This window comes from Cyprinodon variegatus, unplaced genomic scaffold, assembly GCF_000732505.1.
Source record: "Cyprinodon variegatus isolate N-32 unplaced genomic scaffold, C_variegatus-1.0 Scaffold1047, whole genome shotgun sequence".
In the NCBI taxonomy this organism is placed as follows: domain Eukaryota; kingdom Metazoa; phylum Chordata; class Actinopteri; order Cyprinodontiformes; family Cyprinodontidae; genus Cyprinodon; species Cyprinodon variegatus.
Genome location: NW_015151500.1, coordinates 156,051 through 175,360, shown reverse-complemented (window position 1 = coordinate 175,360; position 19,310 = coordinate 156,051). Strand labels below are relative to the sequence as shown.

Here is a 19,310-nt window from a genome sequence, read left to right as displayed (position 1 = left end):
AAGGAAGGAAGGAAGGAAGGAAGGAAGGAAGGAAGGAAGGAAGGAAGGAAGGAAGGAAGGAAGGAAGGAATGAATGAATTAGAAAATAAGATTTGTACTGTAGTTGACCTTCTTTTTTCATCCTTATCCAGAGCTAAAAAATACCAGACTGACTTCACAGACTTTGTTACACTGTGTCGTAGCCTAAAAATAAATCTGAAATTCTTCTTTAATTTAAAGTTTGAATGTATTCTGGATGATAACGTGCTGTAAAAAAATAAAATAAATATAGAAAGATGACGTTTACAAAGAAAGAACCAGACAGCTTGGATATTATGAATATTTTCTTCTGAGTATTTCCCCAAAGTATTTCTGCTCCATATATCAACCTTCAGCCCTGCAGTTTTGTGCATATGTGCATGAAAACATGACTTGTGTTGGCTTCTCACGGCACATATGGTTTTATAAGACAAATCAATGCGTGAAAAAATGTTGGAACAGGCTTGGAGTCTGGTTTGGAAATTTGACAGCTGCATTTAGTTTGGAAGAAGAAAACATATCTTATTCTGAATATAAAGACGCCTTCACATTCTTTTAGAAGAATCTAAAGACTTTAAAAAACAAATTGACCTTTCAACACAAAGTTTTCAAGTGTCATAATAAAAAGGCTTAAGCATTGAACACATTATCCAATCCTATAATGTTACCAGTGAAGTAAATTGTGGGACTCTGTCCTTATATTTAATAATTTTTCTACTTGTAGCTCTGTATAGGGTTTCATTTGCTAATTCTTCTGAGGTTAAACTTGAACAACTGCTGTGAGAAAAAGTCTTCATATAGTAACGCTCTTTGCAAGAAACTCTTCAAATACAGGAAACTGGAAATAAAATAATTTACTGGCTCAAAATAAGAAGCGATTATGATATCTCACCGCACAGACTCGTCCAACTCGTGTATGGATGGCCTCCTCCCTGTCCCCCCGCTCTGACGCCAACTCAGTAAAGAAGAAATACACTTTGTCATCATCCCTATCATCATTATCTGGGATGAGGTGGGCAGCGATGAACCGAGGGTCTAAAAAAGAAAACAGTCCCAACTTAAAGAAGATAACTCATTTGAAAAAGTCATTTTGGCTTTTTATGTTCTAGTATTTATAACTGACTTTTATCACTACTTTCTAGCTTAGCGCCATAGGCTTGCTTAAGACAATAAAGGTACAAATATTTGTCTTATTTATCTGTAAAAGGAAGAAGACGGTTTTGTCAAGACAAGCTTTCAAAGTAAAGTCAAACTTTTTACCATGAAGAAGTTTCTGGTCAGTCTCTGTTCTCATGGTGGTACGACCTCCCATGCTTCTGAAAATAACAGAGTCTCTTCCCAGAAAATCCGCTGTCAGCCCTGTGTATAACTCTCCACCTGAAGGCAGGCAGAGGTGGAGAGAGAAAGAAAAAACATTTAAACAGACAAAAGGTCCAAAAGAGTACAAAAACCAAAACAGAAATGGTGGATATTACAAATCGACATGATGGAACATGGTGGCGGATGCAGTCAACCAGGTAGGAAGCAGTTATATAATGGGCAGTAGTTGTAGTAGGAGTTTGTCATTTAACTGGTGTGTGTTCATTTCAATCGGTCTCAGTTGTGTCCTTCAGCAAGACACTTCAAATGGCTACAATGTAGCTTACCGTTAAATGTATGGGTTAATGTATTATGAAGTTCTTTAGGATTAAGGTGGCAAAAAATATTATCTTAATTTTAAAACCAGAATTTAAACTTGGTTTGTTTTCTATATATTACACAAAAGTATTTATTCAGGCACCTACTACCTGCTATAAAAGGATAGGCCTAAAAGTTTATACGACTGACGCCTAAGAAGATTGTTTCCGATGAGTAATGTTTTGGAAAGGCTTCCAGAGTCTTTCAAGTTCAAGATTATATAACATTCCTCTGTTTGTTCCAAATTGTCTGTAACTTGTTTTGGTAAAGTTCAATATAAATACCTCGCAGCTGTTCATTTAAGTAGTTAGTGCAATTTTTTATCTGACCACAACATTGTGTAATCTAACTTTATCAGGTGAAAAGAAAATCTTTGAAAGTAAATCAAGTTTTGATAGCTATATCACTTAAGTTTAATCAAACCCACAAAAGTAAAACACAGATACAGTAAGTAATTGGGGTGAATATTAGACATGGATTCATCACCGCATGAATCGTTAATATAGGATAGCATACAGGTGTTGAAATGAACCTGCAGGGAGAGATCATAGCAACTAATCTGGTCAGAGCATTAGAGGAAATTACAAAGGATAAAAGAATCTCATCAATATTTTAATGTTTTTGAATTAGGTTTTTAGTCAAAAGCACTCATGAAGACTGGGCTAAATTAGTTGGGAACTTTAGTCACAATAGACTAATTATAAAACCCTTTAACAGGGGGCCAGTTAGATAGGTCTGAAACTCCCTGTCGGTTTCTCCACAGTTCTGCCGTCTCACTGATAAATTGACACATTAAACATCAGTTTAATGACAAAAGCAAAACAAAGAAAAATACATAACTCAAGACTTTGGTCTCCACACTCAGAATCAGAATTACTTTATTAGTCCCTTGCAGCAAAATTATTTTTTTGCAGCGCAACCATTTTCAGAGGAGAGAAAAATAGGATTGTAAGTACAAATAAGATATAAGTATAAAATAAAATAAGGATCACCGTATATATAATTGAAAGTATTTACAATTTACAATGCTGCTCAGTAACAAATTACAATTATTGCACATGTGCATAATGAAGTGATGAAATAAATAAATAATGAGTAATAAAATGAAATGACTGTCAGTTTGATGGCTGTGGTGCAGCGTGATGAAAGGAGTCTCTGACTGAAGGCGCTTCTATGGGTAACCAGCACATCATGAAGAGGATGGATGGCGACCAGGATGGATTTTATCATTGCCAACATTCTCCACTCTGACACTTCTGTCAGAGATTTCAGCTCCTCTCCAACAATGTGACTGGCCTTGCGGATTTGTTTTTTAAGTCTGATATAAAAGTTTATGAGTTGATATAAAAGTTTGGAACGCTGAGTAACTTTAGCCACTTTAGGCTGCTTCTACAGCTACCTTGTTTTCGCTTTTGACATTTTTTTTGCAGGTTTTATAAAATGTTTAATTGCTGAGCCTGAATGCTAATGATTTAAGATATGAGGGTACTTATTTAAGGAAGTCTATGTGCAACCCTACCTCTGATCTATGATCTTTTTATTACAATAATTACCTGTCATCACCCAAACGACCTGCCAAAACTGGCCTGGAAAAAGCTCACTAGTTAGATAATGAATTGTCATCACTGTGTTTTTCACTGGATCTGTATTTGTTCAAATCCCAGCTGATTTAATTTTCTTTCCCAGATTCTGTTGAAACTTAATCTGGCTCAAAGATTACTTTTACACAATATTGTGGAAAAAAAAACATTGACTTTCTTTGGCACCAGCTAGACTTGTAGCAGTACACACCCTGTCTTTGCAAAACAACTAAGAAAAAGGCCCTATCCAAACTCTGCACTGTGAAGGCATCTCATCAGAAAGCAAAAAAGATGGTCCACAAAATTAGTGTTTACCATAATTTGAGAGTTTAATAATGTGTTTTTGAAGAAAACATGAAGAAATATATCAGCTGGTAAGTGATGCAAATTACTTCCACATAGTTTAATAGTTTCATTATCAGTATTATTCATCCTTCAAGACAAACATTTACTTATGAAGCCCTTTCACAAGCTATAGGGCAACAAAAATGTTGCAAAGTGAAAATAAAAACCAAACAACATCAAACAAAACATAAAAGTCAGGAAAAGCAACTAGTAAAACAATAGTAGAAAAAATTTTCTTAGATAAAAAGGCAAAATACAGTTTAAAGGGATCATAGAGTGCAAAACCGAGTTTACATTGTCATAGATGAATAACGATAGTTCAGTGGGTGAAAGTGACGTACAGAGAAGTTCAAACCCCATCGACACCTCCTTTCTCTGCAAATCTTACAATTCTAAACTTCCTCCATAAAACGGGTGAAAACAAACGAAGAACCAAATTGACATCAAGTCAGGGATGTTGCCTTATTTGGTTCTGGCCTGTACTTTTGTCACTCCCCGAAATTGACATACAGACCAGCCCAGTAGTTCACTGGCCCAAGAACATGAATAGAGGAAGATGTAAGACACCAGTTTAGCTGTTTAGCCTACAGTTGGCTTTACTGTACTTCTACAAGATTTACAAAGCAGGCAGTTTCTCTATTGAAAATGAGCCAGAACCACAGGTGTAAATGCAGTGTTCCAGACTGCATGGAGGAAGGGGAAATTCTTCCCAAGGATCTGAAGACAGGCATGGATTATTTTTGTCAATCAGAAGATCCCTTCTGAACTTTGATGCTCAGCTGTTCATTTGCTCTAAGCATTTTACTGAAGACAGCTTTTTAAACCTTGGACATAAAAAAGCAGGATTTGCTAAACTTCTACTGAAACGAGCGGCTGTTCCGACTGTAAAGGCCATCACAACCGCAAGCTTTAAGTATGATTATGTCGCTAAGCTATTAACAGCAATGCTAGCATATCTAACCAATCTGTGCGCAGCTCATCTAAATATTCATGAGCATACCATAAAAGGAAGAAAACCTGTCATTTCATTCTAGGGCTTTTAACCAGGCTTGCATTAGGCCTCATAGAACAGCAAATATGCCATTTTCAGCCCAACCAATGTTACACACCCTATTCAGAGACCTTAAGGACCAGCACCAAATACCCTATAAAATCATTTTCTGACCCTTTTAAGGTTTTGCCTACTGAACATGCTCTCTGAAATTAAAATTTAATCTAATAATATAAAAGAGATTTATATATTTCTTTTCCTTCTGGTGTGCTGATTTGTCTTTTACAAAGATAAACAGTAACCCTCAGTAGCACTGTAAACTATTTCAGTTATTGCAAAACTGATCATTGATGTTATATTTAAAATAAATTATCTTCTACAAAAAAAGAAAAACAAATCAAGAAGAAACTTATTTTAATTAGGACAATTTTGCCAAGAGGACAATAAATCTGCTTCAATTTTTTAGTCTTCCACTGTGTAAAGGAAACATGACTTACTCACATAACAGTCTTCTTGCTGCATTTACAGCCACACTGTCAAATGTTTCTGGCTCTCCCTAAATCTCTCACTGTTTCTGCAGTTAACTTGAACAGCCGTGTGCCCCTGTGGCCACTGTATATGATAGCTGGGGTTCAAACTGCTAAATATTTGGCTCTGGTTTGAAAACTTTACTGCCAAACACAAATGATGTGGGATGACTTTTGGTGCTGGAATCACCCAGCTGTGCAGATGTATGCATGTGCACACATGGCACAGACTCACACACCATACAGGCCTCCACCCTAAAGAGATCCTAGGATCATCTGTCACTGGCATAAATCACCGTTCCTTCACAAGGTGCAATAAATACTTAATGACATTTCAAGAGAAACACCCCAAAATGTTTATTCTAGTGAGGACAGGTCCAAGATGTATTTTTGTGCTTTTAAAAGACACAGTTTCTTTAGCTGCTTTTAACAGGGTTTCGTCTTGTTAACATACAATGAAGGAAGTTCTGTAGAGCTAAGAGGTACACCAAGAGAACTCTAGTGACATTTAATGATGTGGCATATTTAAAATATAAATCATTTCATTTGATTTGAAAAGGAAATTTTATGAGCTCAAAAATTCCCTAATGAAATAGGCAATTAAAATCAGTAAGGCAGCTCTACTCGGCCACAAGGAGATTAATATGGAATGTTGCAACACGATACTGTAGATAAAAAACTTAGAAAGAGTTTCAGGAATTAACTGTTTAAAAGGTGCTTTCCAAGTTTTATAACTAAAGTTTAACACTTTAGATTTGATCCTTCTTACTTTCAACTTTAAGAACTAGTTGTGAATTGTACTGTAAATAATATTCATAATTATCATTTAGTTTTTTTTAAGTAAACAATTTTATTATTACCTTCAATTTAATGGCTTAGAATTTTATCTTTTCTTGTGACCACTATCAAACACTAGTGACACTCACAATTACTGTAGCTCGTGTAAAGAGGCCCAATAGACCTTGTTTGCAATTCTAAACTTTTGCACTGCACTGAAAATAATAATGCATCCGTTTTTGGCACTTTTAGTCATTCATATTTAGTGACTTTAACACAATTGTTTCATGTTAGCAGGGTAGGACATAAAACACTTGTGTTAAAGTAACTAATAATGATTAAGTAAATGTCAAAAGCGTTTGCATTGTTTTTTTTTCAGTGTGACAATCTTTGAAAGTCTGTCGCAACATGGCCTTTTACTGTTAACATGTTGTTGTTTTTTGTCCATGCAGCGCCCCTTTTTGATCCTTCAGCAACTAAGCCCATATTGTAATCTTCCACATGTCAAACTCTTCTCAACGTTAAATGTAAATATATATAAACTTATGTTTCATGCCCATGTTCTCTATTGCAACTAGGTTCTGTTACTTAAGTCAAAGCTTAATCTTTTAAAAATTGCTCTTTTACAATCAAAAGTCAAACAAAGCTTAAATAAGTACAGCTGAAATACCAGAACAGATCTAGTCTTTCTACGTCTATATTCTTTTCCAATAACTGATGATGAGTTCTTTAGGGTGCTTCTATTCTAGTAAAATAAACTGGTAAAATACTCAACAGATTCCTCTCAATAATCCACAGTAAAGGATAATAATCCAGAACCTTTATATGTTACTGACCCCTTTGGTGTTTTAACGAATAGAAAAACCCAGGGATCTTTACATCCACAGATTATGATGACCAACCTCTGAGACAAATCAAAGGCAGGACAGATGAACAACAATTATAAGTATCTATTTTCTAACAGTTTCGTTATAACCGTAAACGCACAGAAAACCACACAAGAGGATGAAAGAGCTGTGTTGCTGATTTTATGTGCTTTGGTACCTGCTGAAAATGCATTTATTTTACCCCTAGATGCTAAGCTGGGAAATACATATGATAAAATGAGCTGTGACATACCGCTAAACGTGCTTGCAAATGGGAAGCTGGGGTCATGTGGAACCTTCCCTCGTCCACTCTCCACATTCAAGGGGTTCATGGTGAAGACATGCTGGGGAGGAAAAGACACAAATACAAGTGTTTAAATTAAGTAAAGCAGGTCAGCCTAGAGGAGGACATTGTAATGCTGATATTTATCACAGCCTCAAAAACACCAGAAATTTAGACTAATGTGATTCAGATTACTGACGAGAAATATTAACTGAATCATATATTCTTCACCGGTTCCTTAATTTGTAAAACCTTTTTATTTCCAGTCTAGCGACGAGGTCAGTCCATTGGACGGCCTGAAACTGATTATGTTATTTCAGCCACAGGGGAGCCAAACCCAAACCTATAAGACGAGAAGGCAAGACTAATCCTTCTTTGTCTCATTGTTCAAATAAGAGCAACTTGGCATTTCTTGTAGTTTTATACGGTTTTGTTAATTTATTCGTCCTCTCATCGAACTCTTGCCTGTCTGAGAACGAAGGAGCTGTCTGAGATAAGAGGAAATTTAGGATTAGTGCAGCTGCCAGAGTTCAGACAAGTTTCCCACTCAGCTCCCAGTGCAGATCAATCCTGGGAGACCTGGAGGAAGAGGGGCCGGCAGGGTAATAAATGAAAACATATTATCAAATAAAAATCTACTGTTAAATGTTGGACTTTATAAAAAATACTGGTAGATTATATTGACACTGTGGAGAGACTAAAACTGTGTTTTGAAGAGCAACAACATAAAAAGAGATTTTTAGAGACTATATATATATATACTCCACCATAAAGAACTCTCCAAGTTTTCATTAACAATAGTTTTTCAACAGATGTTTAGTTCTTCTTTTAAAAAACTAAAGACTGTGCTACTATATACCTTAAATCTGACCTTTTTAACTCTGCCAAAGTTAAATTAATCAGCAGGAATGATTAAACTTCAGGGGAGATTCTAAAGCTGAGCAGATCAACAGCCCCCTTGTTCGGAAATAATAAAAGCAGCCCACCAGAAACAGATCAAATTACCACAGAGAAACAGACCTTAACAGCTGGCCATTTAACGCCTGTTGCCTGTTATAACAGAGCAAACGAGCATGAAGCTGATTACCTGCTCTGTTCAAATATTTAAGAAACCCTGTCGAACTTAAATCATACTGGGTTTATTGAATGTACTTAAATAAGCTAAATTAGTTCACCCACATCAATGTTTTATTAGTATGTTTGAAATTCAACCATCCTTTTGTAGCTATTAACATATTGCATAACAGTAGCTGGATATATAATGACTAATTGGCAGAAATGGTAGAGCTGATTTAGGTTTGTTAGTTTACTGGCACAAAACAATTTTCAACCATGAATAAAAAATTTTGAAATGGATTTTATGGTGTCCAGGGTTGAGAAACTTGTTGATTTGTGTTTAGGTTAAGGTATATTTTCCTCCTTCTTGAGATTCTCAGAATGACCCTATCACCCTCGTGCTGGACAGTTGCTTCAGTTTTCTTAAGTTTGAAAGCCTCATGTTGTTCCCCAAACATTTTCCTTTTTACTGTGACCATATGGCTCAATATTTATCTTGTCCTACCATTAATGTTTTCTCTGGAAGGCATTTTACTCGTCCATGTGCGCAGCTGCCAATTATATTAGCTTGAACATCCTTGGAATGGTCAATCTTCTTTTCTCTGTAATTGCTGTTTATCAGTCACAGTGAGCAGTGACTCTGGTGTTTTAGCATTTCCTTTGAAAAGCTCAGCAACAGAAACGTTTTGGTGGGTTGGATTACTTTAAAGCAGGGGTAACCAATTAAAAATCAGCGGGGTCTGAATTAAGAAAATCAACATCCAGTAAAGGACCTGAGACATTTTTAAATATAATCTGTTAAATTTAACACTGAAATAAAATGAGGTTTTTATGCATCCTTTTTATACATTGACTTTTTAAATAAAAGAAAAAGGCAAAATTTTTCCATTTTAAAATCTAGTGCGTTTTTTGAAGTAGAGAACAACAATTGTTCAGTTTGGTATATAGGCAATTTCCTTATTCACATGTTTTATAAAACACCTAAACTGGGCTTTAGGTTGCCCTGCAAGGTTTTTAGAACTGGATTTGATTGGCAACAAGGCAATTCTCAACCACATATCAAGGTGCTCATTTTTGAGCCTGGATCAATATTTATTTGTGATTATGTTCATGGTGGGGAATCCTGCTTCACAGCAGTAGGTTGAGCCAAACATACTCTAAATGTGCAGGGTCATCTTTGAGCAGCTCATTGGCTAAATTGTATCACGTGTAGCCTGATCCCGGACGCTCCAGAGGGATTTACCATATTAACAGGAGAAGAGATACAAGTGAAGTTAGACACTGTCGCCAGACAACATGCGGTAATTATAAATGTTTTAAATCAGGTTGGGCCCGGATTAACCAGCAGGTGGGTTGAGATCCGGACCCCGGTCTGCTAATCCGTGACCTCTGCTTTAAAGTAACCAGTTTAATTTTTCCAACTGTTACTGTACTTCTGATGTTTAAAGCTTAGAACTGATTAGAAAGGGCAACTTTAGGCTTCTGGGATGGTATCAGTATCACCATTGATAAAGATTTATTCACTGCAGTTAGGACAGTTAAGAATAAACTCTTCATCAAGAAACCAAATAATTTAAACAGCTTTACTGTTACTGCTGGCTAAACAAAGACATTTTAAGTAGATGAAAGACCCTTTTTCTTGCCTTCAAATTTGAATATAAGAAATGTGGGATCTAAACTGGAAAAGAACAGTTCAAATGCTGCATTTGAAGAATATTAATGACCTGGACCCTAAGAAATGTTGGTGCCGCTTAAGTTATACATCTCTTCACTCAAGTAAAATGCTGGAAAAATTTGGAAAATGTCATCCTTGCTACAAAAGCTTTGCTTGTTAATAAATGAAGGATGAAGCACAAAGAGCAAAGCAGTAGTTTATGATTTCACTGAGTTATGAAATTACAAGGTGAAAAATTTTTTATTCCTGCATTCCAAACACATTGAAATGCAGCTTTTTTTAAACATTTCTTCCTCTTTTTATAAAATGCCTCAACATAAAGCAGATATAAATCATTGACTGGGGGTTTTCATTTTAAATGTGTAAATCATGGTTCTATTTGCAGTGAATTATGTAGCGTTTCAGTGCTTAATAAAGTAGTCAGAAAATAAAATCTCTACACCAGGGCCAGGTGCAAAATCCAATATGCCTCGCATGTCAGGCGCTGCTTTCCCAATGCACCTCATTAGTAAATACCAACATAACTTCTTTATGCTGAACAGGGTTTGTCAATGGAAATAAATCTTTGCTTACATCTTTTGTTCAGACTCCAAAGTTAATAAAATACTGGAGGGGGTTCCTTTTTAACTTAACTCACTGGTTGGTCAAACTGACTTAATGATTTCTGTCCCAATCCTCAGAAAGAGCGACTTTTAGGTCAGGAACGGGTCAGACTGAATAAAAAGCCTTTTGTTTTCAGTTTTTCTTTTTTTCATTTCAATGCCAACAGAGTACCAGGCTGTCTGTGACAGAAAGTTTTCGGCACGATCAAACACGGATATTACTTCCAGAATAAAAGTGGGTATGAGAGGCGACAGGACCAACTATAAAACCTTGACTTTGATACAAACCCATGTGACAAATTAAAGTGTCCTGGCCCTGAACTCTGTTTCACAGTCCATGTTCCTCTAACAAACAATGGAGTATTGTTACATGGTGGGCGAGTCCTTTGCTGAGCAGAGATCACAGGGGAGATGATGACATTCAAGTCAGCTGCTTAAAAAAACTTCTCACAAATGGCGAACAACTCACGCATCAAAAAAGTTTTAAAAGTCCATCAACACACACTCATTAGTGAAACAACAGCAAGTGTGTCGAGGAACACGAATACAGAACCAGTGAAAAGTTTGAACAGGTCCTCTTTCATTCGTGTCCAAACTTTTGATTATTATTTTAAATCCAGTTGCTTCAGGGCAGACGTATTTGCTGGCACATTCAGGACATTAAACGTGTTCCTTTGAGCCACATATCCGCTTTTAAATGTACGTCAAGAGGTTTGAATTACTTTTACAGGTGAACATACATGGTTCACCATCACTCGGAATGGTGAAACACTAGCACACAATTATTAATTTCCTGTTGTACTTTTTAAGAGATTTAATACCCTTTGAGATTTTTCATATATTTTCCAATTTCACTCATAAACATCAGTGTCTTTCTTTGACACAAAGAGGTGCATTATTTTCAAGAAACAGATAAATTACATATGGCTTCGACAGTTTAAATTAAAATTTTAATTAAAGGAAGAAGGAAGGAAATAAATAAATTAATAAATTAATAAATAAATAAATTCTGGCAAATTAGACTAGATTTAATTTCCTCACCTACAAGACAAATGCTATAACTGCTGAAAAATTACCATGAACTAAGAATTCTAAAAAAAAAAATACACCTCTGAACCATGAAAGCAGCCAGTGGTGGAAAATAGCAATTAATTTAGTTGGAAAATGTTTATGAAGATGCAGAAGAGACGGGGTGGAGGAGGAACTTCAATCGGGACACTGAATTCTCTGCAAGAGCTAAAAAGTAATGGTTTAGATCAAAATAAATTTATTTTTTATTAGTATGTTTTTTTTAATGCCCGAACTGTACTTCACATATAAATCTAAACATTAAAGCAAGCTTCGAAGGGGTGGTGTTCATGAAAACATTCATTAAATATTAAACATCTAAACTACATTTAAAAAGAGTAAGTTGTACATGGCAAAAAAAAGAAAGAAAAATAGTAATACGATATTATTATTAATATCTTACTATTATTAAAACTGGACATATAAAATGCTGGTAGAAATCTACACCAAAACACAAACACATTAAAACACACCTTTCAGATCTTCATTAGCTTTATATTTAGAAACCATGTATTACACATTTTTTTAAATAATTATTTCTAACTTTGTTGGTCTGTCACAGGAAATCAAAGAAAAAAAATGATCAGTGATAAAATGTGGAAAGATTTGAGATGCAGTCATTCTATTCTTTTTTTAAAATACCAAAATGGCTCTTATAATAGAGGTTTTCTCTCCATCTGCATTTCTCATTACAAGCTTCTTGAATGTCAGCTGTTCTATGATCTCTGTATGTTTTTACTTTGCTCATTTGTGCATCCCAGACGAGCAAGAGTCCATTTTTCTAAGCAATGCAGTGTGTGAATATCTATGTCTGAATATGTTTTCTCATCATGTTTGGCGGGACTAAAGCAGCTCATTAGACTGTCAGAGTCACTCGGGCTAAACTCTGTCAAAACAAATACACACAAGTTCTGTGATACAGAGAAGGAAACATCCAGACCTCTTTGTGCTCATCTTTGCCAAGCATAATACAACACAATACTGTGGACCCCCACTGCAACACTATCGAGACAAGTCAGAACAGGAACATACAGATAGCTGTATCATTTCCATTTTTAGGAAAAACCTTTCATCTTGCTTCATTACATTTTACTTTAACAAATATATACCCTTTTAAACCTTGCATTGCTAAAACTTTATTTCATGGCTCCAGTTAAGCACAGAGATCACTTAAACCAGCGGCCTCCAAGGGGCCCTCGAGGACAACATGGGCCCTCAGTGTTTTCTGAAAGCAAATTCTGTTTCTCTTCTGTATTACTTATCTTTATAGCATTTCATCATATTAATCATATAGAGTGTTAGGTTTATTCTTTATACATCATGTGCATTGTTACTTTGTTAGCCAGATTAGACAGAGTGGAGGGCCTTCCTTCACATGGTGGATGACACTGTGTGTACGGAGGTCATCTAATCAGGATAGCCTTTGTGCATTTACAAATACACAGGATATGGGCACATCTTGGAGCTGGACTGATAAAGGAGAGCTATGTGTACTCCTGGGGTAAAGAGGCAAGATGCATAAAGGTCAAGACATGGATGGCGTGTCAGTTTCTGATACGGACAGCTAAGCATCCACCTGATGCAAAACATGGATTCATGGGGTATAAGAAGGAGGAGATGACCTTGTTCGGGCTCAATCTTTGCTCAATCAACTCGCTGATGTTTTTTGAGCCCACAGCTGTGACAACCCTAAGCAAGGGTTTCCTTTTTTTATATGGTTTTACCCAGTTTGAGTTCTTTACCTACCAGGTAAAGAACCAGTAGGGAAGTTCTGAGGCGCAGCTGCCTTCAGGGGGACATAACTTCCATATTTAACAATTGGTGTTTCCACCCGTTGAAACACCAATTGAAAACATTTCAAATGAAAACATTTATAAAGCATTTAAATTTATAACATCTGGCAGAAAATGAGAAATTAAAGGAAACGGCAAAAACATTTATTATGTATGAAGCTCAGTTGAAAGCTGTCCCCTCTCCAGTTCATAGGTATATATATATATATATATATATATATATATATATATATATATATATATATATCCATCAGTCCATTATCTGACACGCTTGTCCCAATTGGGGTCGCGAGGAGTGCTGGTGCCTATCTCCAGCAGTGAATGGGCGAGAGGCATGGATATATATATATGAAAACTTGTTTTCATATATATATATATATATATATATATATATATATATAATTCATTTTTTTAGCAATTTCTTCTTATTTTAATGATACCAGTTAGGGAACAAAGGTGGCAACCATCAACTAAATAAAACAGTCCACTAACATGGACTACAGTAGTTTTTACTGTTTTTACAAATGTCTGCACATTTTGGTGGCAGTAACCTGCAGACTGGACAGTTTATAGTTTGCATTAAAGAAGACATGGGCAAAGCAAACAGAGGCTGACCTGGAAGTTTGGTAAGCCATGGCCTATGGAGACTATTCCAGACTGATCAGCATCCCTCTCTTTTGACCTCTCAGGGCTATCTCAAGAGATTGGATAGTAATAGGCACTGCTTACCTTGGTCTGCCCCACACTAACTTAAAAAATAACCAAAATGGTTGAAGACCATAGAAATAAAGTTTATCTTTACATTAATGTGATCTGCTTTCATGCAAGATAAGGTCTGATTTTCATGCAAATAGGATATGGAGTTGATATACCTCTTTTGTAGAGCAAATTTGCCCTGGTACGTGGAAAGGTACCAGGTTAGTTTAAGGTTGATGAGAAAGACTGGGGCAGTAAAGAGGGGGGGCACCTCTATGGAGGGATGGTTCTTTATGTAGCCCTGTAGGCATCACTTTAAGTAGCCTTTAGGCTGCTTTACAAATGTTTAAGATACATTTCAGGGTGAGAGCTCTCCTCTTTTTCTACATGTATGTTTTTTTTTTTTTTATCCAGTTTAGACAAAGCTGCTAACAGGGGAATACAGTATCAAGCCCCATTTTAGGAATCCTGAACATGTAAACATTTGAATATCCAAAGTTCTGACAGCAATTGTTTGTTGCAAAACTCAACCCCTTTGTTCTTCTTCGTGTGGTTTGTCACACAGCTCATTTCTTTTTATTTACGTTCTAAACTCCATGTCTCTCGTCATGTTTGTGTATGTTTCTGTCAGCATCTCTGCATATTTATGTGCTCAGTTCGGTGCCATTTGTTTTGTTTGACTGGCTGTTTGTGTATGTGCGTGGGGGTCTCGTCCTCCTCATGTCGTCACTGTGTGGTGGAGGTTTATTTGTGTCTGTGACTCTCAACAGGCAGTAATGTCACTCATGGTAGGGACTCCAGCCTATGTCTGTCTATAAGTGTGGGATTGTGAGAAAGTGGCAAAGAGAAAGGCACTCATAGGCATCGATCAAAACCATATGATCGTTATGTATTGAACATTGGTTTTACAAAATCCCCTTTGTAAATTAGGATACTATTATATATAATAATTTATGACTGGATAAATTAAATCCTGCTTTCTGTGAATTTGAAACATATTCTCTAAGACCTACAAGAAACATAAAGACTACTCTAATTCATTTCAAGGGTGTGTATTGTGTTAATGGACTAGAATGTTATCTAAAACTCCCTTCTGTTTTATGCTTTAAAAATACTGTAGGAATTAGCTAAAAAGGAATATCAACAATAAAGTGAACATAGATCACATAAACCAGCGATCTCCAAACATGGGCCCACAGCATGGGCCCTCAGTGTTTTCTGAAAGCAAATTCTGTTTCTCTTCTGTGACTAAATTGTCTGAAGAAAAGCCTGTTTCAGACCAGCTGCTTTCAAATGATCAAATTCCTGAAAGTTTTATCAACTTTTATATGAAACTTCTGTGAGACATTACAGACAGACATTACATCAACGTTGGTTGCGCCGGTGGGCTGGTGTGAGAGCAATAGAAAGTAAATAGGTGCATCGGCCCCTAACCGAGATGAAACACCTAGTAGGTCAAAGGTCATCCCACCCAGAGCCTTGGAGGCTCATTTCCTGGGAGAGGTCACAAAAACAGGCAGTTGTGTGCTATCCAGCAGTAAACGATTGTTTCAGTAAATTGACAGGCTCCCTTTAGTGCTCTTCTGTCAAACAGACTCTGACTACCTGAGGCCTTGGCTTATCCCTGGGTGATTCCAGCACGTAAACATAGAAGCCGCAGAGAGAATCTGAGAGCTATTTAGTTGTTAAAGAAGTCTGTAATACTGTATTTTGTATATATATATAAAAAAAAATCTGCATTTATGAAACAAACATAGGAATAAAACACAGTAGTAAACACTTGTGGATGTAAGAAAAATGATTTTACATTTTCCCAACATTGGAGATCAGCCTCTGTAGAATGTAACCGGTAACTGATTGCACCAGTATTTGACTTTAGGCCGGGTCGCACCGGTAACATCCCACTTTTTAATTTTGGATACAATTTTTTCCCACGCCACACTGAAGGCAGTGCGTAGAGAGGCTCCGACTACACAGGGTGATGTGAGCAAGTTTTGTTTCCATATCTGTCTCTGTTCCCCACAGGTTGAAACAATAACCCCATTTACACTAACCCTCTGAAAAACAATCCAGGCCGAGTTCAGACCGACTATCCCAAGCTCGGTTCCTTACGACCATTTACACATCGCCTCCTAGTGATGATCTACGGTACTACTGCTCTCATGACCAGACTGCTGCGCAAAACAGATAGAGGATTTTAACTGGCCTAAATTCAAGTTGTAATAGGAACTACATACTGTATAAGGAAAAGGAAAAAAAGTAGGAATAAAGGCTATGGCATGGTTTATATAGGTACTGGATGAGGCATTCAGAGGTTATTCTGAGAGCTTTCTGCAATGTTTGCCAATTTTATTTTCGTTTTTTTTTTTTTTAAGAGGGTAGAGTGATAGGCTGCACCTACCTTAACTCTCTGCCCCTCATTTTTTGATCATGCTGAAGATCAGTATTTTGCTTTACCCTTTGTCTGTCCTCCTGAACTCACTATTATAGGTTACCTTGACAATCTTCCCTGTATGCTATATTCTGAATATTTGTTGCACGACTCCAAAACTGGCTGTTTATTTTGTATTTTCCCGCAAAGTGGACGACTTTTCCTGTCAGACCCATGAAATTGCAGCTGAATTGTAGCTCCAACTAAAAGAGACGTGGGGTCAATTTCAGTCAGAGCTTCACAAGACCCCTTGCAGTTTGTATTCAACTCCATTAATTTTCAATAAGCGCCAAAAGGCACATTCCCGTACAAAGCTTTTGTCAGATCGGACACAAAATCTGATTCAGTGTGTTCAGGGCTTAATTAGTTGCATTGCTGTTCTATGAAGGTATGGCAAAGAAAATAATCCCCAACAAACAGCATCATGAAGACCGCAGAACACAGCAAACAAGGTTTGGAGACATTTGGAGCACTGCTTCCTTAGAAATAGTAATCCGAGCCTCACAAGGAACATGGAACAATCTTATCTAGCAAGTCGTGTGAGGAAAGAGTTTATCAGAGTAAGCAGCCAAGAGGCCCATGGGAAAATAACGGAGGAGAGAAAACAAGAATGGCACAATGTAAAAAGCATGTAGGCCTACCTTTTAAGGTCTGCCGAAATCATTACATGGAACATAAGAAACATGGAAGAGAACGCTCTGTCAGATGAGATGAAAATTTTACTTTTTGCAAAACACAATGTGTGGCAGAAAATTAACAATGCATATTACCCTGGGAAAAAAACAAATTTTGATTTTCTTTTTTTTTTAAATTACAAAAAACTTGAAATACCAATAATTCCTTGACATAGTTGCAGTGTGACAAAATATAAGAGAAATCTATTTTTATAAATACATATGCAGCATGCTTTACATGCTGACATTTCAAAGTAAAAATCTACACAAAGTACATCCAAAAATATTTAATAAAACTTGGGTTTCAATTACAGTTATTTTCTTGCTTGCTTGCTGCAAATGTTAATTGTAGGAACATCTGACAGTTCCAAACAAATGGCCAGCCTTTTATAAAACCATTTTATATCTAAAGCCCCACTAGTTTTGCAGGAATCCAGCTTACTTGTTTTTTTTTTGTTGCAGCTTTTTTCTTCTGCGGTGCCTTAAAGTCCTCAGAGTAAAACCCAGAGTAAATTGACAGATTGTAAAGAGAGGAGAAAACTGCACCACAATGAAAAACTACACAGGGATGACCACCTAAATACTTAAGAAAAAGGGGAAAATGTTTTACCACACTGAGTTTCTTTTATAGATGCTCACAAATCAATGCATGCGCTATTTCAATGGTTGGCATTTTGACATTGCCCTCATTTCTCTTAAACAGCTCTGCCAATATCAGCTAGCCATTCTTCATATCCGGATTTTGACCTTCACCTCCTGCTGGGCCTTTGCAGGGGGAAACAAATCTAGAAAAACTGCCTTGAAACAGCAACAGACAGATTTGCTTTAATAGCTTCATTCATAGGGTTTCATCCTTTAAATAACTGTGGGCAAGTGATTAAAAAGATGTATAGAGAGACTTGTGCTGTGGCTGAGTAGCCCAACAGTAAAACTCATGCCAGAGCTGTCTGTTGAGACCTATGTGATTCGTATCCAGACCCCAGCCTGCCTTGGTTAATATATTTCTTTTAGAAACTATAACCAAAAGCTTTCCCTTACAGAGGAACTTAAATAACACCAAGTAATTCTTCAGAATGCCTGGCATCTTGCATGGGTATCGTTTCTCTTCTAATATTTGATCTATTCTAAAGTATTGTGGCTCACTCCCCACTACAAACAAGTTTTTTCAAGGATAAAACATTTCACTTGTACTTCTCAGTTGCTATTTATTGCAATTCATATTAGGGATGTCAGTCAAACTTTATACTGTCTGAAATTAAAAAGATTTAGACTAACATTCATTGATATAGGTTTCGGCTGTTCAAGAAAACCTGCATTTTGCTCTTTCAAAGCAGTTTTTTAAGCCACCACATCAGGACTATGGTATTAGTTTCTCCTTGATCATTAGAAAATGCATTTTGAGAATCTTATTTGCAAAATAATATATCTGTAAAATAAAATAGAAAACAAAAGAAATACTCGGTAAAAGTTCTGCATTTTAATTTGTCAATTGTTTATACTGTAAATTAATTAGTTGATTAAGATCTGGTTTCCTAACCAAAACGTTTTAACCCTCCTATCTTACCAGCGATCTTACTGCAATTCTTCCATTAAGGGGTTTCAGATCCACAGAATGTTTTTTTTTTCTTTTAGCATCCCAAAGGTAATCTCTAGTCTGCATCCATGGCCAGATTACTGCATAGATTTTCTGTTAAATACAATTTTTATCGCTGACTAAGCTGTTCCGAAACTTAAATTTTCAATTTAATGGGTTTGAACTTTTGTAGACATCTGCTTTGAGTCAAATTGATTTGAAAGAACCAGTGATATCATTTGCTGTTTAATCCTAAGTGAATTTAGAACCATTTCTGATTATTATTTTCTTTTTCTTGCCTTTTTTTAAGGTGTATGATGTTTTGGGTTGATGCCCTCTATAAGAAAGTAGACTACATCAACCCGGTTCTGAAGTTCTTCCACTGGCTCCCTGTAGCTCAGAGAAGAGACTTAAAAATCCTTCAGTGATTCTTTGAACCACTGAATGGATCAGCACCTCAATCCATAAAAGATTTGCTGCCAGTGTATCAACCTCCCAGAACTCTCATGTCTTCTAGTTACAGTCCATTCTGTCCACACAGAACTAGAACCAAACATGGAGAAGCAGCATTTAGTTCCTATGCTCCACTTACCTGGAACAAACTCCCAGAAGCCTGTAAAAGTGCTGAAAGCCTGAGTTCTTTGAAGTCAAAGTTAAAAACCAATTTGTTTAGAGCTG

At 36.5% G+C, this 19,310-nt stretch overlaps 1 protein-coding gene across 1 annotated transcript in view; it reads right to left on the bottom strand.

Annotated features, from left to right (window-relative positions):
• Positions 1-19,310, bottom strand: part of sema3g (sema domain, immunoglobulin domain (Ig), short basic domain, secreted, (semaphorin) 3G) — a 74,158-nt gene that overhangs the window by 12,305 nt on the left and 42,543 nt on the right. Inside the window, exons 5-7 of the mRNA XM_015399798.1 lie at positions 7,035-7,125; positions 1,279-1,395; positions 911-1,053 (exon numbers count right to left, since the gene is read on the bottom strand). Of these exons, the coding sequence (XP_015255284.1) occupies positions 911-1,053; positions 1,279-1,395; positions 7,035-7,125 (351 nt within the window). The remainder of the gene's footprint in view (positions 1-910; positions 1,054-1,278; positions 1,396-7,034; positions 7,126-19,310) is intronic.